At 47.0% G+C, this 27,786-nt stretch overlaps 3 protein-coding genes across 6 annotated transcripts in view; 2 read left to right on the top strand and 1 right to left on the bottom strand.

Moving 5' to 3' along the window:
* Nucleotides 1-889, bottom strand: part of gabra5 (gamma-aminobutyric acid type A receptor subunit alpha5) — a 38,114-nt gene extending 37,225 nt beyond the window's left edge. For 2 of the 4 annotated variants that reach the window (XM_029827668.1, XM_029827670.1), the window contains exon 1: nt 751-889. The gene's annotated coding sequence lies outside the window, so the exon portion shown is untranslated. Of the gene's footprint in view, nt 1-733 lie in introns of all 4 variants that reach the window. The other 2 variants (XM_029827672.1, XM_029827673.1) reach the window with 2 other exon arrangements.
* Nucleotides 147-21,308, top strand: atp10a (ATPase phospholipid transporting 10A). The gene is made up of 21 exons (XM_029827659.1): nt 147-973; nt 2,846-3,050; nt 3,540-3,625; nt 4,892-4,998; nt 5,088-5,219; nt 5,375-5,505; nt 6,264-6,516; nt 6,594-6,811; nt 6,885-7,079; nt 8,334-8,892; nt 13,387-13,490; nt 14,567-14,693; nt 14,786-14,970; nt 15,186-15,546; nt 16,556-16,632; nt 17,481-17,606; nt 17,686-17,886; nt 17,978-18,058; nt 18,163-18,267; nt 18,833-19,020; nt 19,172-21,308. Exons 1-21 carry the CDS (start codon nt 489-491, stop codon nt 19,701-19,703), a joined length of 4,458 nt encoding a protein of 1,485 aa, XP_029683519.1. The 5' UTR covers nt 147-488; the 3' UTR covers nt 19,704-21,308.
* A 4,979-nt stretch (nt 21,309-26,287) lies between these two features.
* On the top strand, nt 26,288-26,806 carry LOC115247140 (chromodomain Y-like protein 2). The gene has a single exon (XM_029827678.1). It carries the CDS (start codon nt 26,373-26,375, stop codon nt 26,769-26,771), a length of 399 nt encoding a protein of 132 aa, XP_029683538.1. The 5' UTR covers nt 26,288-26,372; the 3' UTR covers nt 26,772-26,806.
* The last annotated feature ends 980 nt before the right edge of the window (nt 26,807-27,786 follow it).

Below are 27,786 nucleotides of genomic sequence, written 5' to 3'. Positions count from 1 at the left end.
AAACGACTTAAGGTTGGATGTAGACTAGAGTACACACGCCCCCTCGCTGCAGACTCTCGCCTCCTTCCCGTGATTCATATAAACTCTAATACGCGTGGCACTAGAAGACTCAAAAAAACAGGCTGGGTTTAGGAGGGGCCTGGGGGTCAGGTTTCGAGAGGAACGCGCCCCTGCCTCACATCCTGTTTATGCGCAGCCTGTGCGCAGCCGCAGATCTACAAACACCGCCCCCTACGCGAACGCATGTCGCGAGTCCATCCATGTGGTTTAGAAATCTGCCGCCCAGCTGCCGCACGTCCAACTTCGGACTTCCAGCTATCTCAGCATCCTTCCCAGCGAAAAGAGAGCAAAAGTTTTCCTGCGAGTCGCGATAAGAGCCGCCGACATGAATGAGCCAGAGCCGTCCGCTTGAATTAACGTCAGGACTGACACAAACCTTCGCACGGTAGAAGAATGATAACATAGCCGATACGTGTCGCTGGTTTTACATGAAACGACGGAGAAAAAAAAAACTTGGAAAGAAGGAAAGTTTAAAGTCGGGACTGGCTATGGCGCGAGAGAATGACCAACCCGGGATGGCCAAAGACGCTAAAGTCAAAAGGCGACGAAAGAAGAAAACAAAGGAGAACAAAACCAGGATTGTCCACGCCAACATTTTATACGATAGCGCCAAAGGGGAAGAAAACCCAAACCGACACTATGCAAACAACAAGATTAAGACCACTAAGTATACCGTGCTGTCTTTCCTACCAAAGAACCTCTTCGAGCAGTTCCACAGGTTCGCCAACGTCTACTTCGTCTTCATCGCTTTGCTGAATTTTGTCCCAGTTGTCAACGCTTTCCAGCCAGAACTTGCTCTCGCTCCTGTCGTTTTTATTTTGTCTGTCACCGCCATCAAAGACCTGTGGGAGGATTACAGGAGACACCGGTCGGATAAAGAAATCAATCACATGGATTGTCTGGTGTACAGCGTGTAAGTACCGGGTTCTAGCTGCTGTGCGAGCTTTAAGTCTGTCGGGTATCTTGTTGATGCCAGGAGAGTTGAAGTTTTTGTCTGTGTTGGGCCGTCTAGCCCACCTATTTCTGGACAAAATTGGACAAACAAATGACTCCTCAGGCCTCAGGGTTAAAGCTGGCCGACACATGATGAAATAAACCACACGAGTAGTCCAGAAGTCCACTAAAACGTCAATTTCCGACCCTCCGTCCTGTCAGTGAAGGAGATCAATGAGGTCTTCCATCAATATAGATATGGCCACGGTGCTATTATTCTATTAATAATGAGGCAGCAAGTTACCTGGCAACCTGTTGCTTGCTCTGGACTTTACCACCACTATGTTCTATGTTCTTGAGTGTGTGTGTGTGTGCTGTGTATTCTGCTAATGAAAAGCAGCACTGTTGTGCATGTACAGAGCATAATTCACAGTAATCAAAAGCCTCACTGTTCAGTGGCTTCACAGTTTTTGCTGACACGGCCCAGGTTGCCCTGTGAAGGTTGGACATAATTGAATTTTGTCTTTCTGTGGTGGGATTGTGAACATCACGGACACGTTGCAAATGTCTGCCTTGACAACATGGAAGAATAATCTTGTGTTCTCTGTGTTTAAATGCACCATTTCCCAGTCACAGACTCACTCTGGAGAGGCGCCAGACTGTGTTGCAGTGTTTCATTGCACAGGTGTTTGATGTGGCTGAGCAGAGGAAACTTAGTTGATCCTCGGAACGGTCATATGCAAAAACACTGTATAATTGAGTCTGCAGGCTGCTCCTGCATCATGTGAGATATTTGCTTCAGCAGTTGACTTTAGTGGAATGTCAACAGGTTTGTTTACATCAGTTTGTCATCCTCACAACATCTGCAACCACTGCTGTCCAGAATCTGGTGTTCAGACCTCCAGTTAGACATTAGCAACCTGTACTGATGATGTCTGGCTAAGCTTTTCATTTTTCCAAATCATAACCATATGAAGTTATCGAAACGTTCAAGTTTTTATGGCAGAAACGTTTGCACTCATTTTAAGTGTGATCATGAGGTGTTGAAACAAAGGCTGTAAATAATAAGATCACTCCAGGTGATTATTATCTACATTATGGTAGTGAATGGGACCAGAACCTAGGTCAAGTTGAGTTCAATTTGTTGTCCTCTCTATTTGAGTTTAAGCTGTTTTGCTGTTTATTGGTGTTACAAGTAAAATGCAGCTTTGCTGCAGGAGCCTAAAAAAAACAGCAAAAAAAATTAACCACACATGTGTAGTTAAATTTCCCATGGCAGTGCAAACAGTTTTACCCATGAACTAAGCAAAAGAACCTGAAAATGTCCAGGTATTTGTTATATTGCAGCTGTTGAATATCATAGGTGAAACACCCAGGTTGCTTCACAGTGTGTTGACTTGTCTGAGAGATGCTGCTATTATAAATTCCTCAGAACCACTTTTGTTTGTCATCACCATCTTGGAGCTACTATCAAGCTGTAGACCTTTGTTTGTCTCTAAACTTTGCCATATGCAAAGGTTATTATTTTATAATTGCATGAAAACATTCTCTAGGAGGCCCCAATAAACATGCTTATTTGGAATATGAGCTTAGGACATACCCTACAGAATATAAATATGTATGTCTTCTGTGACTTTGTTGTGTTGGTTTATTTTATTAGCATATAAAAGCAGCTTCCAGGTTGTTATTGTGATTAGTATTTCTACATCAGTGAAAAACCTAAAAAGGCCAGAACATCATTTCTTATGTTTGCATCTGGCTGTGACTAGGATTCTTTGACACATTCCTTGACTTATATGTTGACCTATATGACTCGGCTAAACTATACGTTTGCCTTCTTGCTGTTTTGCAGAGCGGAGCGGCGCTATGTGGAGAAGTACTGGAAAGAGGCGCGGGTGGGAGACTTCATCAGGCTGCGATGTAATGAAATCCTGCCGGCCGACGTTCTGCTGCTTAGCTCCAGCGATCCTGACCGCCTGTGCCACATAGAAACTGCCACACTGGACGGAGAGACCAATCTGAAACAGAGGCAGATTGTCCGCAGTTTCTTTGACCTGGTGACAAAGCTGTTTTTTCTTTCCGTCTTGTAATTACTGGCCAGAGAGTTTAGGTATCTGTAAGCTAACACATTTCCTGACCTGATAAGTTTATCTGAAGTCCAAAAACACTGGTGAAATATTCATCCATGCAAGGAGGCGTTAAGCTGCCGGAGCAGAATTTGGCAGTTTGAGTGTGAAAATGCTAGAAAATAATTTTGGTGGAAGGATCTCTTTCTGAAATATGGGAAAGCAAAAAGAGAAGAGATTCACTAACTGTTGCTTCACCTGGAGCCTGTCCCACCTGCCTTCCTTCAGGCGAGTTGCGGTAGATTTTAAGGGTAAAAAAATCCACGAAGTTATTGCCGAGACTTGCTGTTTCACGTTTCAGTGGGGTGGGCATGCAAAGAACAATTTTAAGCACTTTTGCCTGCGTAAAATGCTCTAATATATGTCCAGACTTTAGTAGGTCTGAGTTTATATTGAGCCATTGTCGGTTGTGTGTTGCAGGATTGTGATTTCGACCCTTTGAAATACAACAGCATTATTGAATGTGAGAAGCCCAACAACGACCTGAACCGATTCAGAGGCTACATGTAAGTGTTTCTGAGTTTTACTTTCATTTCACTGTAAATTGATGTGATCACATGAGTCACATTAATCTCCTGCCGCATTAATGGGAAACTTAGTTGACAATTATGAGACTTAAATGAACAGTGAGCATCTAAGTCATGAGCATTGTGCACAGAGCGGCACTGATTCAATACTCGACCGAAGGAAAATTCTTCACAAATGCTTTTGTGTGTTTCTGCTCAAACTTGAACCTGCCGGGCTGTGTATCCAGGCTTTGGTGAGATATAATGTGTTTACTCGGGAACACGTCTGATCTCTCTGGCCTGCCTTCCCATGGCTTTCCATGTTGGATCAGCTGTGTGAGGCAGAACACGAGAAATGGGAGAGGTGACAGTGCTGACACACACCCTCGAATGATTTTGACATTTATTTCTTTGCTATGAAGGAGACCAGATGCTGCAGGTATTCAGTTGCCAGGCTACAGTGCAGCACAGGGGTGTTTTATTGCATTATAGCCAACGGTGACCAGTCTGATGTCACCAGTTTACCGGCACAGAAGGCAATCGGCATCCCTGAGCGTTATTAGTGTGTTAAACCCAGGATGAGTTGTGACATCCAGCTGCTGGACACAGTTGCTCTACAATAGCAGCGATGTGCATGTTAACCTGCTGGCCTGCTTTTAAAGGTCAAAACATTCCTGTTGGTGGACTTTGAAACTGGCTTTTGGACAGATTACAGCTGTTTTGTAGACTAAGATTGTTGGCTGGCTCTTAATTCAGTAATGAAATTGAAGAGTGTTTAAACAAAACCTTTGATCTGTAATCAGATTAGCACACATCTCACCTTCGGTTAAGCCAAACCTATCTGCAGCCTTTGAACATACATGTTCCGCGGTCTAATCACTAAATTCATGGTGCTGATAATGAACCTGATGACCTTTAAACCTGATGACCAGCAAACCAGCAACTAGAGAACTAAAATCTGATCGCCAGCAGCAAAGCTATGAAAGACCCAATTGCCCGAGGGGTTTGAGTGGAGGGGCTAACAGGGCCGGCGCTTCTATATCAGATGGAATTTGTGCTGAAATAAGGGCTCCTGTTGAGATAAGATTATGATGCTTTTGAGCATGATCGATTGAGGTGCTCCGCGAGGAAAACAACCGCTTTGGTTTTGTCGACTCTGCAGAAAAGATGTGCTCTGTTTTCCACCAGCAACATTATTGGTCACCTGAACTTGAACAGATTTTGCATTCGTGTTTTCAGAACTGTTTGTGTCTCCCAACCTGACAGAATTCACCGTAGTGGCCGGAGAGATGCACTTTACAACGAAAACCTGCTGCTGCGAGGCTGTACCATCCGCAATACAGAGGAGGCTGTGGGAATAGTCATTTATGCAGGTTAGCCACCAAAATAAGCATGTTGTTGGCCGCAGCGCTCTGTAATAATGCCCTGCCGTGCTACTGTTAACACGCTCTTGTCTTTGCAGGTCACGAGACCAAAGCCATGCTCAACAACAACGGCCCGCGCTACAAGCGCAGTAAACTGGAGAGACAGATGAATGTAGACGTGTTCTGGTGTGTCATCATCCTGCTGGTCATGTGCCTGTTTGCTGCTGTCGGTGGGTAACAGCTCAAACAATCTGCTCTCTATTGAGCAATTACCTCCATGTTAATGTTTCTGTTGATGCCAATTGGCAGATTGTGGAGAAAATGTCCCTTGTGTTTATTTATTCCAGCGTTTGCATTAGTTGACCTTGCAGTGTTGCTGTTGCAGGTCACGGGTTGTGGATGTTCCAGTATGGAGATAAGAGACCCGTGTTCGACGTTTTAAGTCCGGAGGGGACGGCCTTATCACCCATCACATCTGCAATTTATCTCTTCCTCACTTTGGTCATAGTCTTCCAGGTATGGAAACGAGACGGGCGGCTAAGCTGAAGTATACATCCCATACAGCATTAATGGTTTTATAATGTCTCACTGTCCCATAACGCAGAATCTTTGCTATTAATCATAACACTGGCAGTAGTCTGAGCGAGCCTGGGTGTCAGATCTCTAGATCCCTATCTTTATATTCAGTCTGGAAGTGTTTTAAAAGCAGCTAAATAACCTTTAGAATGCAGGACAAAAACAGTAGAAAGTGATACCTAAAAGCTGTTGATTTGGGTTGAGTGGAAATATTTGGCTTTTCCCATAAACGTCAGTGGAAATGTCACCCTGTCCTGTGTCAGATGTTGCCGCCAGTTGCAGCCACTATAAACGGTTTGGTCAAACGGTGCAAATGATCAGTGTTGGCATCCTACCAGTTTAGTGCCAAACTTGGATATTTTGTCTATTTAAGCAAATCTTACTCATTTCCACAAAACATCCAAATCAAATCGCAATGGGAAAACAGAGAAGCTGCACTTCTCATTTCATGATCTAAGTTTGCTCCTTATAAGACTCAAACACAAAATCAAACTTTAGCCACATAGATTCTCTGTAGGTTTTAACCTAAAAATGACTTTTACACTACTAACAGCCAATTACATATTTAAAAATATTTTATTTCTTTTAAAGGAATTCAATTACTACACATCTGTCTGTAATCATAAATAAAGTACTATCCTGAAGAGTGTAACTAGTAAACGTAACCGTCTTTCTCCATTGTGTTTTGTTCCCTCTAGGTGCTGATACCCATCTCTCTATTCGTGTCTATTGAAATCGTCAAGATCTGCCAAGTGTACTTCATCCATCAGGACGTGGAGTTATATGACGAGGAGACAGACTCTCACCTGCAGTGCAGAGCTCTTAACATCACAGAGGATCTTGGTCAGATGCAGTACATCTTCTCTGATAAAACAGGCACGCTGACAGAGAACAAGATGGTGTTCCGCCGCTGCACCGTAGCAGGGGTGGAGTACTCCCATGATGCAAATGGTGAGACAATCCGACAAAGTAGCGTGCGTTAACGCGTATGAATATGAACACTGAACAATTGTCTCTGTGTGCTCTAGCTAAAAGGATTGCTATGTACCAAGAGATGGACTCTGAAGAGGAAGAGTGTATGTCTCACGGTGGCACTTTACCCCGGCGGGACAGTGTAACCAGCCACCAGAGCGGCCGGGTGGTGCTGCGCTCCCACAGCACCAAGTCCCACCGCAGGACAGGCAGCAGGGCAGAAGCCAAGCGAGCCAGCATCCTGTCCAAGCACACAGCCTTCAGCAGCCCAATGGTCAGCACGCGCAACCTTCATAATGCCGACACGCTCTTATCACTCCGCTGCTCATCCCTTCTTTGTCCTGCAGGAGAAAGACATCACCCCTGACCCGCAGCTCCTGGACAAATTCAATGAATGCAGCAGTCAAATGGATTTCATGCGATACCACAGCCAGCCCGTGTCCCAGCTGCCCTCTGACCTGGCGGACATCATTGATTTCTTCATCGCTCTTACCATCTGCAACACGGTGGTGGTGTCCTCCCCCAACCAGCCCAGACAGAAGGTACACCTTCCCTTGACAACGTCTATTGAGTCTAATCACATGCTGGTTAAGATGGCGGGTATATATAGCCCTGTTTCCACCTGCACACACAGCCCCAGCAGCTTCCATCCCCTAAACTATGTGTTGTTTAAACAATATACATACGTACAAGTGTGAATTGTCTTTTTTTAACGGAGTGTGTAATGTAAAGTTATACATACGTAATTTCCTGTGTTTTTAATTTTGCAATCGCTGTAAAGTCACGTGGGGAATGACTACATTCACTAGTTTTTTTGGTCCTTTTTGGGTGTAGTGGGTGAAAAAAAAAAAAAATTCTAGAAATATCTAATAGAGAACCTCCCCATCTGAGTCTGCCTAACAAAGGTTTACATAGAACATTTAAAGAGAATGTTGTCCCAGAGCCAGAGCGTGGTGTCCCCAGGGTGGCATTGATTTTTGTTTTTGCTTTTATGAACAAAGTGGGACTAGTTTCCATCTTTTACAAAAAAAAACAATTCATTTTGGCTTCTTTTCCAAAAAGAATAAAAAGGTTCACAATGTCTCCAGTTGCACGTAGCTTTCACCGTTTGCTGCCTGTATCTTTGATGTGCTGTTGCCGTTAACAGCTGTATATCCGTAGTTTGTTTTTTCTTTTATGTGAGCCGGGGTGTGGTTCTCCTGCACACATCTGATATCCCCTCCAGGTCCCACATTCTCCTCCTGCACAGGCTCACTGTCCTGCCAGTCACAAGTCCCAAGCCTTTAAGATTAACCTTCACCGAGCGCTGCATTATTTATGGGGACTGTGTTTCCGTTTGGAGGTTATCTGATAAGTTGAAAGGAACCAGAATGGTGTGGCAGAAAAGTTCCTTTCACACAAACCTGCCATTTTTAAGAGCTTTTGTCCCAGTGAGAATGCCATTTTACTATGTCCTTGCACCCAAAAGGTCGATAACGGTGACGCTGTTGACATCAGGACGTCAGCATCACATCCTCTCATCAGAAAGAGAGTCCCCATATGAGCCTGGGCCTGCTCAAGGTTTCTCCCTGTTAAAAGGGAGTTTTTCCTTGCTGCTGTTGCTTAGGGGTCAGGCCCTGGGATTCTGGAAAGCACCTAGAGACAGTTTTGATTGTAATAGATGCTTTATAAATAAAGATGAAGGAGTTGAATTGCAAAGACCATAAAAGGAGTATTGGTTCAAAAGCGTAATCGGCAGATAAACTGGTTATTTGCTGTTACTTTAAGTGGTTTACTAAGGTTTCCTTGTTGTTCAGGTCCGGATGAGGTTTGAACTGAAGTCACCCGTTAAGACCATCGAAGACTTCATCAAACGCTTCACCCCCAGCCGGCTGACGTCCGGGTCCAACAGCAGCAGCTCCTCCAGCCTTGTCACCAACCGTTCCTCCAACCGAGGATGCTCCAGCTTGCTGACCTCCCCCTCAGCAGAGAGCACGCTCACCAAGCTGGCCGAGGAGCGGCGCCCTTCAGACCTGGAGCAGGCCTTCAGTCCTGTCCCACCATGCAACAATGGAAAGGCCTGGAACCTGGAGGAGGGCGAGCTGCGCTACGAGGCCGAGTCCCCCGATGAAGCCGCGCTGGTCTATGCTGCCAGGGCCTACAAGTGCTCCCTTGTGGGACGCCTCCCCGATCAAGTGACTGTGGAACTTCCGCACCTGGGAAAGCTGAGCTTTGAGCTGCTGCACACGCTGGGCTTTGACTCCACCAGGAAACGCATGTCTGTAGTGGTTAAACACCCCTTGACGGATCAGATCACAGTATACACTAAAGGAGCGGACTCTGTCATCATGGACCTCATTAAACCCCCCGACACAGGTAGGAAAGCAACCATTTTATACTCTAATATTACAGGACTCTGTGGTGGTGCTCAACGGTGCAGCAAAATGCTTTATTTCAAATGATATGATCTGAGATTCTGAGAATTCTGATTTGTTTTGTCGATGTATCTGTCAGGTTCAGAGCTAGCATGGCGTACAAATGTGGATAATGCAGCACCAGTCAGACAAGTTCTTTAACCACAACGAAACCTTCTGAAATACCAAATTGGAATATATAGTCGACTTCAGCTTCAGACGCTAACATATTGATTTTTGGCCTTTGCTTGTTGTTGTTGACACATGGTGAAGAACCTCCCAAATAGTGGATGACAGTTTGTCCAGGAAGTAAAGTTGCAGCTCGTGCAGATGATTTCTGGCGCTGTCATTGTCGTCTGATAATGTTGGGATTGGTGTTGTGGCTTTTTGCAGTGGAAACGATGAATCTCTCCTCTGAAATCATGACAAGACATGAAGCACAAACATGAAGCACAAACCTCCTCATAGATGAGGGGTTTGACCAATATATGTTGAAGCATCATAAATGATGGGCTGAAACCTACTCCAGGCTGTCCACTGACCTGAGAAACACATTCTAGGTCTTGGAGGTAAAAAAAAAAGTGTTTTCTAATTTTCAGCAACAAGGATTCATGCCAGAAAAAGTCATTAATAGCTGTTCATTTTTATTTATTGATCTATAATCGCTTCAAAGCCAGCCACAAGATTTCCTCATCTTGTCATGGTGAGCAGAAATATGCGTTTAAAAAAATGCTCAGTTTGCAGAAGGTTTAGCTGAGTCACATGTTTCAAGCCTCAGTCACATGTCTTGTATGCAGCAACATATCAGAGATGGGCAATCAACCGAGCAAGACGAGTTCAGCAGTTTTCAGAAAGTAGCTCAATTCTTTGGTGGTGTTTTGGATTGAACCAGTCAGATGCGCAGCATAAAAATATCATTTGAGCCAGAATAATATCAAAAAGCCTTTTGGGCCTGATGTGTTACATAACTAAAGCACTGGCACGTCACAAAAGGGCACGGCTCCCTTCTGTCGGTCAAGATGGGTTTGGAGAATTGTTGAATTCGCCCGGAGAGCCTGGCGCAACTTCAGTCAGCATTCTGTGGACAAAACGGGAGGACCTTTTGTCTGGTCCACACTCTGTTTAAGGGTGAAAGTGGGATTTGAAGGCTGTGATAGTTAGAATAAGGGGCAGGCGTTATGTCTTTAAAAAAGACGCACAAATGTGTGTCTGAGAGGAAACATATTGAATAAAAAAACAAACATGTCATATCTCAGCTAAAAAACACAGATGATTTCTGGTCCATCCCTACTCACCTTAGAACCTAGATAAAAAAAGGACAACCGATGGATTTATGAATGAATTTATCCACAGTGGTGAGGTTCTTCTGCTCTACAAAGCTTTGGCTGAAAGAGTTTTTTTTTCACGATGTAAATAAACGAATCCTTCACTATCTAAGAACCTGCGCTCTGGCTGCACAGTGAGTCTTTATATAGCGGGCATGCTCTCATACTTTCCACTGATGTAAAGCCATAATATAGGATGTTACATAAGAATGAGTATTTTAATAGCTACTGCTGCAAAACGCCCTGCCTGTAAAATTTGGCACCCTAGATCTCGAAACCTTGTTCCTCCCTCTTGATGACCTGAAACCTGCAAATGGAAACCGTGAACAGGGTTGTTAGTATTCCAGGCACACAGAGAGATACACAGGAACTGCTCACCGGCGCTGCTGTATACAGTCACCAGACATCTGTCCGAGGGCACCCGGCAAGCTGCTCCAGCCCATAAACTGAAGGCTGAGAGAGAAGGAGTTCTTTCATGACTCCACCTTCTGTGCAGGACAATAGTCTGCTAAAGTTTACAGTTGAGGAATCGCAAATGGGAAATAATTTCCCCCATCTTGATGAATGATTAAAGGCGTCATTTATTATTAACGGTGTCTAATTTCTGTTGGGGTAATTGCGTCTTTAGGATCAGTTTGTCCTGCGGTCTAAAGAAATGGACCGTAAAATGTGCACAGTGAGCCATTTAACCTAAAGAAAATAGGTTTTGATGCAAGCCATACTGCCACCGCATCTTTGTAAAAAAGATGAGGAACCTAACGGTTTTATGACTTAAGGTAGCACTGATGCATTTTTTATTATGATATTTAGCTGCCTTATGGTTGTTGTCAGACATAGTAAGTGTCTAATCCAAATTACAGTAGTCATGTCACCTCTAACGTGCGTGCCTGAAACGGCGTCTCGACTTCCTGCAGCCTAAACACACAGTGTTTATCATTTAAAAAGGATGAACCTGTGTGGCACGGTTAACTGCTATAGCGCCGCCCTAGTGGCGCCCTGGAGCTTTTTCAGAAATATGAAAATGGAAAAAGATGGTGTGACTTGTTTTAATATAATTTCTGTAGGAGGAAAAACATGACAAACATTCTTAAAGTTTTCCAATGCTGTGAAAATGTGTATCATAAATATTTAATTTCAACATCTCATTATAATGGGGGTTAAACTTAAAGCACCATCGTGCAGCAGACTGGTCGCGTGGAGCGTCATTATCTCCAGGATGTGCTGCAGGGAAAATAAACATTTAACCACGAATGCTCTTTATGTATTTGTAGCCTAATTATCATTTTAAAAGTAGGCTAATATAGCTAATATAGCCACTCACAGCATGTGGTGCTTTTCATTTTTTGTGGCTCCAGATAGATTTGTTTGGGGTTTTTTTTGTCTAATATGGCTCTTTCAACATTTTGGGTTGCCGACCCCTGTTCTAGAAGTTTTCGCTATTGTGGATATTGTCATATTGTTTAGAAAGGACCTTACATATTTTACTACAGTACAACTGAAGAGGTCTGCCAACATAGGGTTTATGGTGCGATTTGCTGAGTCAGCAGGTGTCCACAAGTATAGATGCCAGTTGAGTTCTTTCTTAAAATGCCAGATAAACTAAAAATATAAACGCACTAATGTGGACACGGTGGCGCCGGCTCATAAAACACGCCGTCCAACCCTGTGTCCAACCTAACTGGTTGGAGGCATAATTCATTAGACGGAGGCACTTGGTCTCTATCAGGATGCCTTTCACAAATGGCTGTACTCGTGTTTACCATACACTTACTGTGGTGTGTCAGTGGAGAATAAACAGTCCCACGTTGTTTTGACAGTCCTGACTTACATACAGACCCTGTGCACGTGTAGTTTGGGTTTTCCATTACGATTCCACTGATCATTTCCATTCAAGTTCGGGGCTGTGCTGAACATCACTTTTATTACAAATATCTGTGTGTTCTCTTTGCAGAGCCCTGGGTACAGTTGTCACACACTCCCGTGTGCGTGTGTGTGTGTGTGTGTGTGTGTGTGTGTGTGTGTGTGTGTGTGTGTGTGTGTGTGTGTGTGTGTGTGTGTGTGTGTGTGTGTACCGGTATATGTGACTCCTCACTATAGTAGGTTTTTCCTATTGGGTGGAACCAGCCAATGAGACTGCGGTATGAGTTGGCCCATTATTTCCATAATGGCTCCATTCAGATGATGAAGTTGTTCAGAATCACTCTTAAAACAGAGCTAGAGGTGGAATTTTAGGTCTATCCATACACCATTCTCTCACCTTCTGAAATTAAATTGCATCTTTACAGAGACATTTACAGGATATAACTTACGGAGTTTAATTTAGTTTGATAATTACAGTTAAAAAATCTGCAACCAATTAACGCTACTAACTGCAGAATTGCTGTGAACTGATAGATTTGTGACCGAATGAAGAACAACTGCAGTGTAGAAAGTTGGGACGGATTCACTCTTAACACACCTCAGGCCACAAGACAATCTTATAAGACATAAGACAATCGGGGGTTTGCCATCCTTGGTTGGGACGGGGGGTGAAATTGGGATAAAACAGCCAGATTATCTTTACGTGTGTACCCTGTTTAAGCGATGAAGACGGGCAGCTTGGGTGGCTAGGAGGCTTTGAACCCTGGTATCTCTGTGTATAAAGTCTGACTTGATAAAGGAAGCAGCAGTTTGTTGAGCCAACTGTGCACAAGTTGGGTTTTCAGCAGGAATGCATTTAGCATGGCAGCGCCTGAGGGGTGGTGCCCGCCAGGCTGTCATGTTATCGGTGAAATCACATGACAGACGACCACAGTGTTGGCTGTCAGGAGGCCGATTAGGCCCGTCTGTTTGTGCTGTGTTCCCCTGCCAAGATGATGGCCAGGGTTCTGTGCCAGGGAGACGCTCGAGCAAGAAATGCTTCCAAACAATATTCATGTTAAAAAGGGATTTTTGCTTGTAAAATGTATAGTTTTTGCTTGTTTTAAATTACTCTCTTTAATCTGGATGATATAGTATGATGTAACACACATGTTTCCTTGAATCCTTGTAAAATCTATATTGTAACAAGGGTCCAGAATGCTAAAGCCGTTGCTACAGGTGCAACACAAACATCCATCCATCCATTTTTCTGCTCTTTGCTGTTTTCGAAGGTAACTCCAAAGGGAAACGCCTGAAGAAGATTATCAACCGGACTCAAACCTACCTGAACCTGTACGCTGCAGATGGCCTTCGGACACTGTGCATCGCAAAAAAGGTAAGCAGAAACCTGTCGGGGAGAGCGGAGAAGCCTAAAGTTTAGTTTTAGTTGGAGGCGACGCCTCTCCGGCTGCGTTTGTAACCCAGCGCAGATGAACACATGAACGAGGCACTTCTCTGTGACTCAGTCTGCAATCTGTCGCTTTCCCCGGCTGTTAATTTATACTCTCCCAATCTGGCCTCACTGGATCTCTGCATGTGCGAAACAAGAGCGATGCCTCAGAATCTGAATGGCTTCAATCTTCTGTCTGATCTGAAATCGATGTACAGTATTAAAGCATGGAGGTACGTCTCGGGGGTGAAATATGTGCCCCGAGAAGCTGAATTTGAAATATTTATACCGGTATTTGAATTGCTAACCTTGAATAATGGTTAAAAAAAAAGAGTCACATATATTGAATTTGTATTGTTAAATTTGAATCACTGCATCAAAAAGCTGAATCTGAATAGTATCATTTGAAATTGAGTTTATTTGTTCGGAACCAAAGTCCAATAGATTTACATGAATGTAGGATCCTCTATATATAGTGTAGAGATGCACACGACTCCTCTTCAGCGCTTGATCTGGATGTCGAAAGCAAAGTGAGGTACAATTTTGAGAACTTAATTTAAAATGTGAGAACTGAATGCAACAATACAGAGTTGCATTTTCAGTTGAGGATCAAATACTCAGAGAAATTGAACTAAAGAACATAATAGTACATTCAGTTTTAAGTTTATTGGACTGCAGAACTGATACGTTGGAGATCATCTTATACTGTTCAGATTCACCTTTTCAATGCAAGCATTCAAATACACCACAAATTCAAATTGCGTGCTTCACATTTGGTTTTTAATGCAATTATTCAATTATTCAAATCCAAATAGCAATGATTGGAATGCACATATTTCAGCCCACACCTCTCCATGTAAAGCTCAGCATTGAATGGACTCCTTCTGGAATCCTGCTGCTTCTAATCTCACCCTGGTGGGATTGTGTGGCGTTAGCATCTCCAGTTCCTCATTAGAAGAGCTCCTGCAGGATGAATAAGCTCCCTCCCTCGTGATAAAGTGTGATGAACCCTTGTGTGTCAGACTCTGACCAAGGAACAGTATGCCTGCTGGCTCCAGCATCACCTGCAGGCCGAGACGGCCATCCAGGACAGAGAGGAGTTGCTCTTCGAGTCTGCCCGGCAACTAGAAACAAACCTCCATCTCCTAGGTAACTTTTTCATGATTTCAATCCACAAATGTAGCTGAAAATGGGATTTATTTTTTTGAATATACACAAGTTGTCGGTTGCTTCTTTTTCAGGAGCGACGGGCATTGAGGACCGGCTGCAGGACGGCGTTCCCGAAACCATCACTGCCCTGCGCAAGGCTGGCCTCCAGATTTGGGTGCTGACAGGCGACAAACAAGAAACGGCCATCAATATTGCATATGCCTGCAAGCTGCTGGACCCGGAAGAGGAGATCCTGACACTGAACGCTGATTCCCAGGTGAGTTGAAATGGGCTTTGTTAATGACCTTTGTTCCTGTTTGTGCTTAATAGATTTAATAAAACACTGCTCTAATGTTGTCAGAGTAGAAAGGTCATTTAAGGATAAGCTGCACTGGCTTTGGTTGGGATTCAGCGTCTGCACACCAGATGTGCTCCTCATTAAAAACAAATGTTCCTGAATTCCAAACCTCTCTGTGTCTGTCTCTAAACCAGGAGGCATGTGCCTTGTTACTGGAGGAGAGTTTGCACTATCTACAGGCTAAATTCCTCTGCAGCACTGCAGACCCAACAGCCAAGGCCTATCACAGCGGCCTGGCGCCCCTTCAGACGTATCCCTCCTCCGCTACATCCTCGACCTCCTCCTGGCAGGACGCTCCCTTTGTGGTGCATCGGCTCGGCCTGGTCATCGACGGGCGCACTTTGGCCTACGCCCTCGATAAAAGTCTGGAGGACAGGTTCCTGGCCGTGGCGCGGAGCTGTCGCTCGGTCCTCTGCTGCCGGTCGACGCCGTTGCAGAAGAGCATGGTGGTCAAACTGGTGCGAAACAAGCTGAAGGTCATGACCCTAGCGATAGGTATGTAAAGATCAAGCGTATGCATGACACCCCTGCCCACGGATGCAAAACATTTCCTCTGCTATTCTATAGACTTTACATAAATCACATCAGCAGATGTGTCTCGCATGCTCATCATGGGCGGAATCAATCTAGAAGCATTTACCAGATCACAGCAACCATCTGGGTGGCCGTAGTAAAATATTCTGTTTGTAGTCTGTATATTATTTATTGTTTATGTGGCTGCTGGTACCGAAGCTTCCGAGCAGAGGTGCACACTCAACGATACCATAGAATCAATCATGGTATTTTCAGACCTCAGCATTTGCTTTTCCAGCAATTCGGAATGTTTACAGTAGGAAAGAGACGTGTCTCAGACTGAGGTAGACCTGTGAATGTCACAGCGGTCGTCGTCCTTAGTTAACAGAAATATAGTCTGAACCGTGACGATCTTTTCTTGTTGGCTCCATTTCTCAGTTCATTGTTCACACCTTTATTCCGTTTTTGGTCCATTTTAGATTTTACCATTAACATTTCTCATCAAGTAGTTGGAAAACATTCAGTGGAGGAATTTGAAAACTAGGGATTTTACAGGATGTACAAATATTTTTCTTGGTGGATGGGAATTCCATAAATGTTCTAAATATAAGTCAATATTAATAACTTGCTCTCAATTAAGTGGTAGTGTCCACAGTCTATTATTTAAATATGATGATGTGATACAGTACAGAATAACAAGGGATTACATGTACCGGTAGTATGTAGCATTGGGATTCAAAAGTTCAACACAAATATGCTAAAAAAGAACAACATCAAAATGATATACAAATTTGGTTTGGTTATCAGATATTTACCAGTTATCAACTTAAAACCTGTTAAAATAGAAGCAACTCTGTAAAAAATGTAGTTTGCACAAGCTGTTTGGTCCAGCACTGACGCTCGGGACTCTCTCTCTCTTTCTCTCTCTCTCTCTAACACACACACACTCACACACACACACTCACTCACTCTGTGTCTCTCTCTCTTCCAGGTGATGGAGCCAATGATGTCAGTATGATTCAAGTGGCAGACGTGGGTGTGGGCATCTCAGGACAGGAAGGCATGCAGGTAAGGAAGGATAACAGCATGGATGGCTTAAGGGATGTATCAGCCTAAAGTGCACGTTTCAGCCCAGATCCATGCACCTAAGCTGAAGGTTTTGCTGAGTCAGGAAGTGTGTGTGTGTGTATCTACGTAGATGGAGTCTCTGCATCTCCAGCTTGTCTGAGGTCAGTAGGTAAAAAGAATGGTTAAGGAAATTTAGTTGACATTGCTTTCCTGTTCATTTGACCCGACCGCCCGTTTTTCCAGGAAGACTATCTTGGAAAACATTGATGGAGGGTCCCAATTAACTTCAGGAGAGGCTGTGGAGGCGTGCTGCTGCGCCGCACATCGATTAGAGGCTCACTATGCTGCACTTAAGTGGCCCACAAGATTAATCACTGTTAATCAAATTTGCTCTTAATGAGACAGCGGTCACTACTCAAGATTCTGAGGTGCGCTGACACGCATGTTTTTGTGCTCGGGAGCGGAATCCCTGTGTACTCATTACCAACCGGTTATTAGAGCACAGCAGAGGCTAAATTGCCACCCAACAAGACGTCCGCTGGTCATTTTTCTTGTTGACGAGCGATCTTGACAGCTGAGATGTGCTGTGGGGGGTAAGTGGGATGTAAGAAAGGGTGGGACTACAGCCAGTTTGGCTTTAAATGCCACCAGGTGACACTGACAACATCCTGCAGCGCTCGCGATGAGTCCCAGGCGGTGGCCAGCACGATTAAGGCTTATTACTTTGGAAAGTTGACGCCCACCGAAGACTCATTAAAACCGACCTTCCATTGTCCCGCAGTTGTATTTTAATAACTGAAAGGTGCAAAGGCAGAGGCTGAACGTTGGGTCCTTCTGGTATGTTGCAGGCGGTGATGGCGAGCGACTTTGCCCTCCCACGTTTCCGGTATCTCCAGAAGCTCCTACTGGTCCACGGACACTGGTGCTACTCCCGACTCGCTAACATGATCCTGTATTTCTTCTACAAAAATGCTGTAAGCGCTTTTCCTCTGGACACGGCTCCTATCGCGATGGTTCCTGTCCGCCTCACTCTGTCGTCCTTCGCTCCCGCAGATGTTCGTGGCTCTGATCTTCTGGTATCAGTTCTACTGTGGATTCTCAGGGTCGGCCATGATTGACCAGTGGTATGTTATCTTCTTTAACCTGATGTTCTCGGCCTTCCCACAACTCATCACTGGCACACTGGACAAAGACGTGTCAGCAGAGACCCTGCAGCAACTACCTCATCTCTATGGAAACGGCCAGAACTCCGAGGTCAGCTGTGCTTGTGTCCACTTCCTGGTTGTCTTAGGATGTCTTGTAGATGTGTCGTTCAGGGTTATGACAGGAAATCTGTGTCTCGCAGGAATATAAGCCATATATGTTCTGGATGAACATGATCGATGCCTTCTACCAAAGCCTGGTCTGCTTTTTCATTCCTTACTTTGTGAGTCTCACTTTGAATCCCCCACGAGCGTCTTCACTTGATGTTGGCTTGTAAACTTATCTTTGCTGCTCTCCTTGTCCTTTTGTCCTCCGTGTCCCTCGCAGGCCTATGCTGACTCTGATGTAGATCTGTTTACGTGGGGGACCCCCATCATCACCCTGGCTCTATGTACCATCCTGGTGCACTTGGGGATTGAGACCAAAACCTGGGTGAATATGCTTCGACCTCCAGAATGAGCCGGCTTATCAGCTATCAACGTTCTAGATTTTCCAGTTTTATACGTCAGGATTCACCGATGCTCTATCTAATCTGCCTTCTAAGCATCCTACGATCAAAGCAGACGTGACTGGCGAACACCCAAACGCACCACTTATTTCTTTTTCCCCAGCAGCTCGGAGGCAGTAATTAACTGTTCAGGAAGCCATGTTATCAGCTTTGACTGACGATCCTTCTAGGACTCCCTGCTGTGACCTCCCTGCCCTGTCCAGAACTGCCATAAACCAAATGAGGAACTGCCTGGCAAACACTTGAAAGTCTGCTTTGAAATGGCTTTCTTGCACTCAAAATATAATCTTTAATCCGTAGCAATGAAGCAACTCATTTATTGAATTAGTAGTTTGACTATCAGAGAACATAAAAGCACTTGACTCGAGCTATGTTCCCTCACACTGACGCTCACCACTGATGTTCTGTTTTGTTCTGATGACTCTGCTCTCACAGAGAAATTAGTGGTTTTTTTAGGTTTTTTTACTAATAATGTTTATTTTCCTATAGACCTGGATCAACTGGTCGTCCATAGCCTTCAGCCTCACCCTGTTCTTCACAGTGGCTCTGTGTTACAACGCTTCCTGTCCGACCTGCTTCTCCCCCTCCAACCCTTACTGGACCATGCAGACGCTGCTGAAGGACCCCCTCTTCTACCTGCTGTGCATCATCACTCCCGTAACCGCGCTGCTGCCCAGGTACACGCTGCTGGACTTTTAAATCCACGTAGACATTTAGACTCGCGTCTCCAGCTGCACCTTGTGATTCATGTGTTTACCGCAGCGGCCTGGCTTTAATCACCAGCGGGGTTTTGGTGTATCCTAATGTCTGGCTCTGTTTTATCTTCAGATATTTCTACAGGGCGTGTCAGAACTCTCTGATTCCCAGTCCGGTCCAAATGGGAAGGCTGTTGGATAAAGCCAGCAGGAACATCCGCAGCCACGGAAGCCCCAAGTCGCCCTTCCTGTCCCTCACTAAACCCTCCCCTAAAGTCTGCAATAAAAAAGACTCAAAGACAACGCGGAGGTCTGCGTCGCAGGACTGTAATAAGAGCGAGAAGGGCCTGTGCTCATTAGTGCCAACACAAATAGACTCTCTCTTCAACACCAAAGACCCCCCCCAGCTCTCAGGCGAGCCTCAGCTTCCTCCCAAAGTCCCGGACTGTCTCGATAAGACTTTAGAGACGTCGGGCTTGAGTCTGTCCGGCTGCATCACCTCGACACCTCTGCTCACACAGACGGACAGCGTCCAGCTGACCATGCCCCCCGATGGGGATCTGCAGCGGGTCAGATACACCAGGACCTCTGAGGGGGAGCCCACCTTTCAGCCAGCACAGAGGACGGAGCCGCTGGCAGAACACTTGCTGCACACCAGTTTGTGACGTCTGAAGTACGTCACTGTCATTTGCACGATAGTTTTTTGTTTTTTTACAAATAATTTAATTGTATTTTTGAAGAAGATTCTTTTATATAAGAGAAATAGGTACTTTATATTTTAGATGCTGAAAGCAAAAGAGATTTTTGAGGCTTTTTGATGTGGAAGAAGTGGATCTTCCGTTCATTTTGGTTAACCTGGGATGTTTACTATCCCGCGGCATCTCAGTTCATGTTCAGATTTGAATGTAAGGAATACCAGAGTAGAGACATTCCACCGCTGCTTTGTTTGGAGTTTTTCCTCCTCCCATGGAAATGGTATTCATTCTGTTCATTCTTTCAGCTTTGCCTTGAAACACATTCATGAGAAGCTACAGTGGCCTTGAATTCGTGTTGATATTCCTCAGAACTTTTATACATTTTATATTCCTCAGAATTTTTATAAGAAACCAAGGAAACATCCATTTTGAGATTCCTGTTGTATTAAAAAGTGGCATTGACGTCTTGAATTTGAAAGGAAAAAGGGGTTTCAAGGCGTCTTCTCTATACATTCCTTTAAATATACATATATTTTTCTTTCTTTCTGTTGAAGACGTTCTCAGAAAGGCATGGCTTCGGTCCTGAGAATATCCATTCCACTGGAAACTAGTAGATGCTAAATATAAGGAGTAGAATCTGTAAAGTGGTGCCAGTGTCGTGTATTTTAGGAACAGAGTAAATATATTTTGGACCACGTTCCCACGATAAGCTGACACCCAAATACCGTCGAGACTTTTTTTTGATAGAACCTCTTGTCAAAAGAGCTCAATCACGAACTGTTCTGTCTGATATGTAAGCTTTAAGATTTGAATTTGCACTTTGAAATTTCTCTCTTTTTGGTGTGGCCGTTGTCCTCGGTCGCTCCTCCTTCACTCCTACAGGATTCTTCGCTTGGAGTAACTGCACCTTTCAAATGTCCCAATGGTTGATTTCCAGTCGGGTTCTTGGGAAACGTGTCACTGACCAAAGATCATGTGCAGCAGTTATGTTCCTTAACACTGGATGAGAAATGACAAATATTAAATCGAACATCTGTCGCGAGGATTGTGATATGTTGGGATATTTATTTGGTGGGTGTTTGTGTGGTTTTTTTTGGCACACAGTGTCTGTTTCCATGCCATGCTGACTTGTGTGTTTGCGTTAGATCTTCTGGGGTTTTCTGTTTTATTTTTTTGAGGGAGGTGGGTCACATCATGTGCTGGAATGAAGTGTATTTGATGCTATTTACCAGTTATCATGAATTCCTCACGGCCGCGTTTACGGCTGTAAACATATCAGTGTTTTTGAAGTCATCGTCTGGTTTCCATGTTCAGCTGCTGCAGGTTCTGTGCTGTTAACATCACGTCTGAGCTGTAAAATCCAGAGGACAAAACCTCTCGCTCTCATGTTGGGAGGAATCGAGAAACCCTGAAAAGCTGCAGCCCCCGATGGCAGCGAGACGTCGCAACCCTTGAAAGGCATATTTCGAATTTGTAATATATACATTTTTTTTATTCTTTTTTGTCCTTTGTCCTTCAAGTGGAAATATCCTGCGTCATGGCAAATTTTTGAACAAAATAAAGTGATAAATTATCCCTTTTTTACACCCTTTTTTCCCCCAGGGAATTAATTAAAATGACCAAATTTTGTTGGTTTGTCATGGTCACTTCTGGACGTCGTCCAACTCTACATGTGTGATCGGTGAATCTGGACTCACTCATTCCGTAAAGTTTGTCCAGTTTATGCAGCGAAACTTGTAAAGCTACAGTTCCTTCTGCAGACGCCATGGAGGGTATTAACGTATAATAAACACAAGAAAGTCCTATTTTACTTTGGTTACATAGAGCTGAGAGGAACCTTTAGAGGAACAGCTGAGGCCTGACTTCACGTCTGCTCACACGTGCACAGGTGATGATGGATGATCCTCGATACCACTTTGTCTTCGCGCGGTCGCCAAGCATCTGTGAGGGCCGTCCACAGAGAGGTAATAATGTTGCTGTTGAGGCCCAGTGAGAGAAAAGGGGACCGGCCAGGCCGTGCTGATGCTGATGCTGCAGCGGAGCGGCCAAATTACTGACCACCGCTGCACTTTTGGAGATCCCGCTCTTCGTCTGAAAGCAGAGATAATGATGACTCCTCTGTCCTCACAGGGATGCGATCTCTTCTAAAGCCCCAGCGTAAAAGCCGCTTCAACGTTGGAGCTTGGGGGTATTGTGCACACGCTCAGTTCATCTGGTCTTGATGGCACGAGGTGATCAGTGAGAGTGATGTGTTAAATAGTGACCCTGGAATTAAACCTTAAACTTCCTGTGCTTTCTTTTAAACGATTCGTCACTCTTTATTCTTGTCTCAGTTCCCGTGACGACTGCCTGGGCAGCCTGCAGGCGACAAACTAATGATGGCGCTAATGAAGTGTGATTTGGAGTTTTGTCATCACAGTGTCATTAATTGTGGTCGTTAGAAGCTCCGTGACCCATTGACAACCCACTAATCTACCCTGGTCTCCCACCATGTCTTGTATTCTTGTATCAGTCAGGCAGATTCTTCCATTCTTAAAAACCTTAAACCTCATCTTGATCCATTGGTGTCTACTTTTTACCTCCATGCCCCAAAACTGCATCAAACATAATTACATATAGATGAAATTAGGATTTTAGACCAGGTCTTATCTGACCTTCCTCCTCTCAAATGGTCCCAGCAGGTTGGACCCTGTTCTGCTTTTAGAATTATAAAGGTGTCACAGCCCCTTTTCCCCAGGTCCCTCCTGTCCAACCTTCTCCCTTGCATTAAGGTCAGTAGCCACCCAGGTCCAACAGCTGGTGGTCTCAGTGTCACAACCGGCCGCTCCGGTTCCTGCTCCAGCTCCTCCTCCTCCGCTTCCTGCTCCCCCACCAGGCACTGCTCCAGAGCCCCGGGTGGGAACCCCAGAGCGTTATTCTGGGGACCCAGAGGGCTGCAATCCGTTCCTCACGAACTGTTCAATCCTGTTCGCTCTGCAGCCCTACACCTTCGCCTCAGAGGCGGCGAGGGTCGCCTTTACCATCAATCACCTGACTGGCAGAGCATGCCTGTGGGGAACGGCAGAGTGGGAGAGGAGCACACCGGCCTGTTCCTCTTTCCAGGCCTTCTCTGCGGAACTTCGTAAGGTTTTTGGGCCTGTTTCTCTGGGTCCGGATGCCACCGGGGGACTCATGAGCGTGAAGCAGGGAAGTCGGCCCATTGCTGACTACGCTATCGACTTCCGTACCCGGGCCCGGCTTAGTGACTGGAACCCAGCAGCCCAGTGCGACGCCTTCCTCAATGGGCTAGCGCCATATATAAAGGATGCTTTGGTTCCCTTTGATCTTCCACCCTCCCTTGATGGACTCATCAACCTGACTTCAAGGCTGGACAGGCGCGTCCAGGCAAGGAGAAGAGAGCTACGCCAGGGAGAGGCGGAGCACCGGTCGTCTGCCCGCCTGCGAGGATCTCCAGCCGCCTCCAACCTTCTCACAGGGCCTGCATCTGGGGGGGCCGAACCCATGCAGGTGGGACGCACCAGCCTGACTCCTGCGGAGCGAGAGCGACGACGACAGGGGAACCTCTGTCTCTACTGCGGACAGGCTGGGCACTTTGTCTCTCATTGCCCAGTAAAAGGGGAGGGCTCAGCAGTAGACAGGGGCGGACTGCTTAGCCGGACTCAAGACTCTGCCCCCTGCCCACGGCCATTGTTTCACGTCTGGCTTCTGTTGGCGGGGGGCTCTCATACCCTCGCCACCTTCATAGACTCCGGGGCTGTCAGCCTGATCGATGAGGAGCTCACCGTCCAGCTGGGTATCGACCGGGTTCCGTTACCACATTCAGTTCCTGCCAGCGCCCTGGATGGCCATCTCCTAGGGACTGTCACTCACCAGACCACGCCCATCCACATGCTTCTGTCGGGCAACCACCACGAGACCATACAATTCCACGTCCTGAAGTCACCTCACCTCCCACTCATCCTTGGTTACCCCTGGCTCCGTCGTCACAACCCCCACATTGACTGGGCGACGGGTTCCATTATGGGGTGGAGTTCCTCCTGTCACCAGGTCTGCCTTAATCAAGCTGCCGCGCCTCTATTATCAGTCGAATCCATTCCGGCCCCCGACCTGTCTGCGGTACCCTCTGAGTACCATGACTTCCGGGAGGTGTTCAGCAAGGCTAAGGCTACCTCCCTGCCCCCTCATCGACCCTACGACTGCGCCATAGACCTTCAGCCCGGCACCACGCCTCCCAAGGGTCGTCTCTACTCACTGTCTGCACCAGAAAGAGAGGCCATGGAGGTCTACATTAATGATGCTCTGGCTGCCGGGATTATCCGTCCCTCCTCATCGCCTGCTGGGGCATGGTTCTTCTTTGTGGAGAAGAAGGACAGGTCCCTGAGGCCCTGCATCGACTATAGGGGCCTCAATGAGATCACGGTCAAGAATCGATACCCTCTCCCACTCATCGCTTCAGCCTTTGAGCTGCTTCAGGGGGCCATGGTCTTCACCAAGTTGGATCTCCGCAATGCCTACCACCTAGTCCGGATCCGGGAGGGGGACGAATGGAAGACCGCCTTCAACACACCCACTGGACACTATGAGTACCTGGTCATGCCTTTCGGCCTTACTAATGCCCCGGCCGTATTCCAGGCACTCATTAATGACATTTTGAGAGACATGCTCAACAAGACTGTGTTTGTCTACCTGGACGACATCCTGATCTTCTCCTGTTCCAAGGAGGAACACGTGCATCATGTCCAGGCCGTCCTCCAACGCCTGCTGGAGAACTCGCTGTTTGTCAAGGCCGAGAAGTGTGAATTCCATGCTACCTCCGTCTCTTTCCTGGGATACATTATCGGTCAAGGCAGTGTAGAGATGGACCCCTCCAAGGTCTCTGCCGTCACCTCCTGGCCCGTCCCCGAGTCCCGGAGACAGCTGCAACGGTTCCTGGGATTCGCCAACTTCTACCGGAGGTTCATCCGGGGATACAGCACCGTGGCCGCTCCGCTCACTTCTCTCACCTCCTCCAAGGTACCCTTCCGTTGGTCCCAGGCTGCCGAGGAGGCATTCCAGAACCTCAAGGCCCGGTTCACCTCAGCTCCCATTCTCCTGGTTCCTGACCCTGAAAGGCACTTCGTAGTAGAGGTCGATGCTTCTGATGTGGGGATCGGCGCCGTTCTCTCTCAACGCTCTGCTGATGACCAGAAAATGCACCCCTGTGCCTTCTTCTCCCAACGTCTGTCTCCGGCAGAACAAAATTATGACATTGGGAACCGAGAACTGTTGGCGGTGAAACTGGCGTTGGAGGAATGGCATCACTGGTTAGAGGGGACTAAATTGCCCTTCCTGGTTTGGACGGACCACAAAAACCTGGAGTACATCCGGTCGGCTAAGAGACTGAACTCCCGTCAGGCCAGGTGGTCCCTGTTCTTTACCAGGTTCAACTTTTCCCTTTCCTATCGGCCGGGCTCCCGCAACGTCAAGCCTGATGCTCTATCTCACCAGTTCCTGGGAACAGAAGACACTGCCCTCAACCCAGACACCATTCTTCCTGCTCCCTGCCTTGTGGCTTCTCTCACCTGGGAGGTGGAGGAGCGTGTAAAGGCTGCCCTGGAGAACCAACCTGGTCCCAGCTCCTGCCCTCCTGACCGCCTGTTTGTCCCGGACGGTCTGAGGTCTGACGTCCTACAATGGGCCCCCGGCTCACTTGCCACCCAGGGATTCAGCGCACTAAAGAGGTCCTGCAGCGGCGGTTCTGGTGGCCCACTTTAGAGGAGGACACCAGAGAGTTTGTCAACGCCTGCCCGATCTGCAGTCTGCACAAGTCCTCCCGCCAGGCCCCTGCCGGTTACCTGCAACCTCTGCCTGTGCCACATCGACCCTGGTCCCATATTTCGCTGGACTTTGTTACCGGTCTGCCACTGTCGGGCGGATTCACCACTATCCTGACTGTGGTAGACCGGTTCAGCAAGATGGCCCACTTTGTGCCCCTACCCAAGCTTCCGTCGGCCAAGGAGACTGCTGAACTTGTTCTACAGCACATATTTCGGCTCCACGGCCTTCCGTCGGACGTAGTCTCTGATCGGGGTCCCCAGTTCACGTCCGTATTCTGGCGGGAGTTCTGCAGCCTCATCGGGGCCACCGTAAGCCTGTCCTCTGGGTTCCATCCTCAATCCAACGGCCAATCGGAGAGGGTGAATCAGGAGATGGAGACGGCGCTTCGCTGCATGGCGTCCAGACACCCCTCCACTTGGTCCAAGCAGCTACTGTGGGTGGAATATGCCCACAACACCCTAACCAGCTCCGCCACTGGACTTTCTCCCTTCCAGTGCGCCTATGGCTTCCAGCCGCCGCTGTTCCCAGCCCTGGAGAGGGAAGCTTCCTGTCCGTCCGTCAACGCTTTTATCCGCCGTTGCCGCCAGACCTGGACCCAGGCCAGGGCTGCTCTCCTACGAGCAGCTGACCGTTACTCGACGGCAGCCAACCGCCGTCGCTCCCGGGCTCCCACTTACCTGGTGGGGCAGAAGGTATGGCAGAAGGTATCGACCCGAGACCTTCCCTTGAGAGTCCAAGAAGCTGGCTCCTAAGTTCATCGGGCCGTTTATTATCGAGAAGGTCATCAACCCTGCGGCTGTCAGGCTCAAGCTGCCCCGTGCCATGCGGATCCACCCAACCTTCCATGTCTCCAGGATCAAGCCGGTTCGAGAGAGTCCGTTAATGCCTGCTTCTCAGCCGCCACCACCTCCACGGATTATTGACGGGGGTCCTGCCTTCACAGTTCGCCGCCTGCTGCGCTCCCGCCACTGTGGAAGGGGTCTTCAGTATCTCGTAGACTGGGAGGGATACGGCCCAGAGGAGAGGTCATGGGTCCCGGCCCATCACATCCTGGATGCGCAGCTCATCCGCGAGTTCCATCACTGTCACCCTGACCAGCCCTCCAAGGTCCCCAATGCTGGTGGGGGTGCCAATTTAGAGACTCTGTCCTCCCTGTCATCCGAGGCTTCCAGCGACGAGGACGAAGAGGAAGCTGAGACGGAGGCCTCTGAAGAATTTTAGCCCTCCTCCAGGCCCCCCTCCACCCACCCGGCTCAGCTTGGACTTTGTTTTTGGGACGTCAGGGGCCGTCCCTTGAGAGGGGGGTTCTGTCACAGCCCCTTTTCCCCAGTTCCCTCCTGTCCCAGTACTTTTCCACTGCCCTGCTCACACCACACCCTCTGATCACCACACCTGCTCTCAGTCACTGATCACACACCTGCTCTCAGTCACTGATCACACACCTGCCCTCACTCATCAATCAGCTCACCTACCAGTGTATATATTCTCCAGCCTCACACTCACTCAGTGCCAGATTGTTCTTCTGCTTTCATGCGAGACTTTCCAGCGTTGTTTCCCTGCTGGATTACCCGTTACCGACCCTGCCTGTCTTCGTTCTGCCTGCCTTGCCTGTTCCCCGGACAACCTACCTGCTTTCTGCCTCTGACTACGACTTCTGCCTCCGCGTCTCTGGTTCCTGTCTGCTCACCTGGTTTAGACTTCGCTGCTGCTCGTCCCACTCCCCGAGCCTGCAACCCATAGACTTTGTGCGGGCCCAGAGCCTGAAGAACGGACTATTTCCTGTGTTTCCTGGTCTACCTGAGTTCCTGTTTGCCCGTGTGTTAATAAAAGTCATTACTACGGTCCTGCTTTCCAGAGTGCTGCATTTGGGTCCTAACTGCACCCGTCACAAAAGGAGGTTCTTTCCCTTTTTTTTAAATCAGTCCACTCCCGAAGTGTTTTCTTTCCGTCTCTCTAATGGATTTATGTGTTTTTATCCTAATGATGATTTTGAGTTTGTTTTGGCTTCTTGCTGGATGTCGTATCGACTTTGCCACCGAACCAGCTGCCAAACACTGAGTCAACACTCCCGAAGGAACGAGGGAACAGGCATTGGCTCTGAGGCAGCCAAAGCTTATCTTCTTTGATTTCCAAGAAGCTGACACCCAAATACCGTCTAGACTTTTATTTGATAGAACCTCTTGTCAAAAGAGCTCAATCACGAACTGTTCTGTCTGATATGTAAGCTTTAAGATTT

The sequence above is a fragment of the Takifugu rubripes genome, chromosome 20, assembly GCF_901000725.2.
Source record: "Takifugu rubripes chromosome 20, fTakRub1.2, whole genome shotgun sequence".
NCBI classification, from domain to species: Eukaryota; Metazoa; Chordata; class Actinopteri; order Tetraodontiformes; family Tetraodontidae; genus Takifugu; species Takifugu rubripes.
Note: the sequence above shows the minus strand (reverse complement) of the source record. Positions and strands in the feature narration are given on the sequence as shown.

Coding starts and splice junctions, on each gene's coding strand:
- atp10a (XM_029827659.1), top strand. CDS start 489: ATGAAACGACGGAGAAAAAAAAAACTTGGAAAGAAGGAAAGTTTAAAG. Junction 3,626..4,891: donor AACCGATTCAGAGGCTACAT/GTAAGTGTTTCT, acceptor CCAACCTGACAG/AATTCACCGTAGTGGCCGGA. Junction 6,517..6,593: donor GTACTCCCATGATGCAAATG/GTGAGACAATCC, acceptor TGTGTGCTCTAG/CTAAAAGGATTGCTATGTAC.
- LOC115247140 (XM_029827678.1), top strand. CDS start 26,373: ATGCGGATCCACCCAACCTTCCATGTCTCCAGGATCAAGCCGGTTCGA.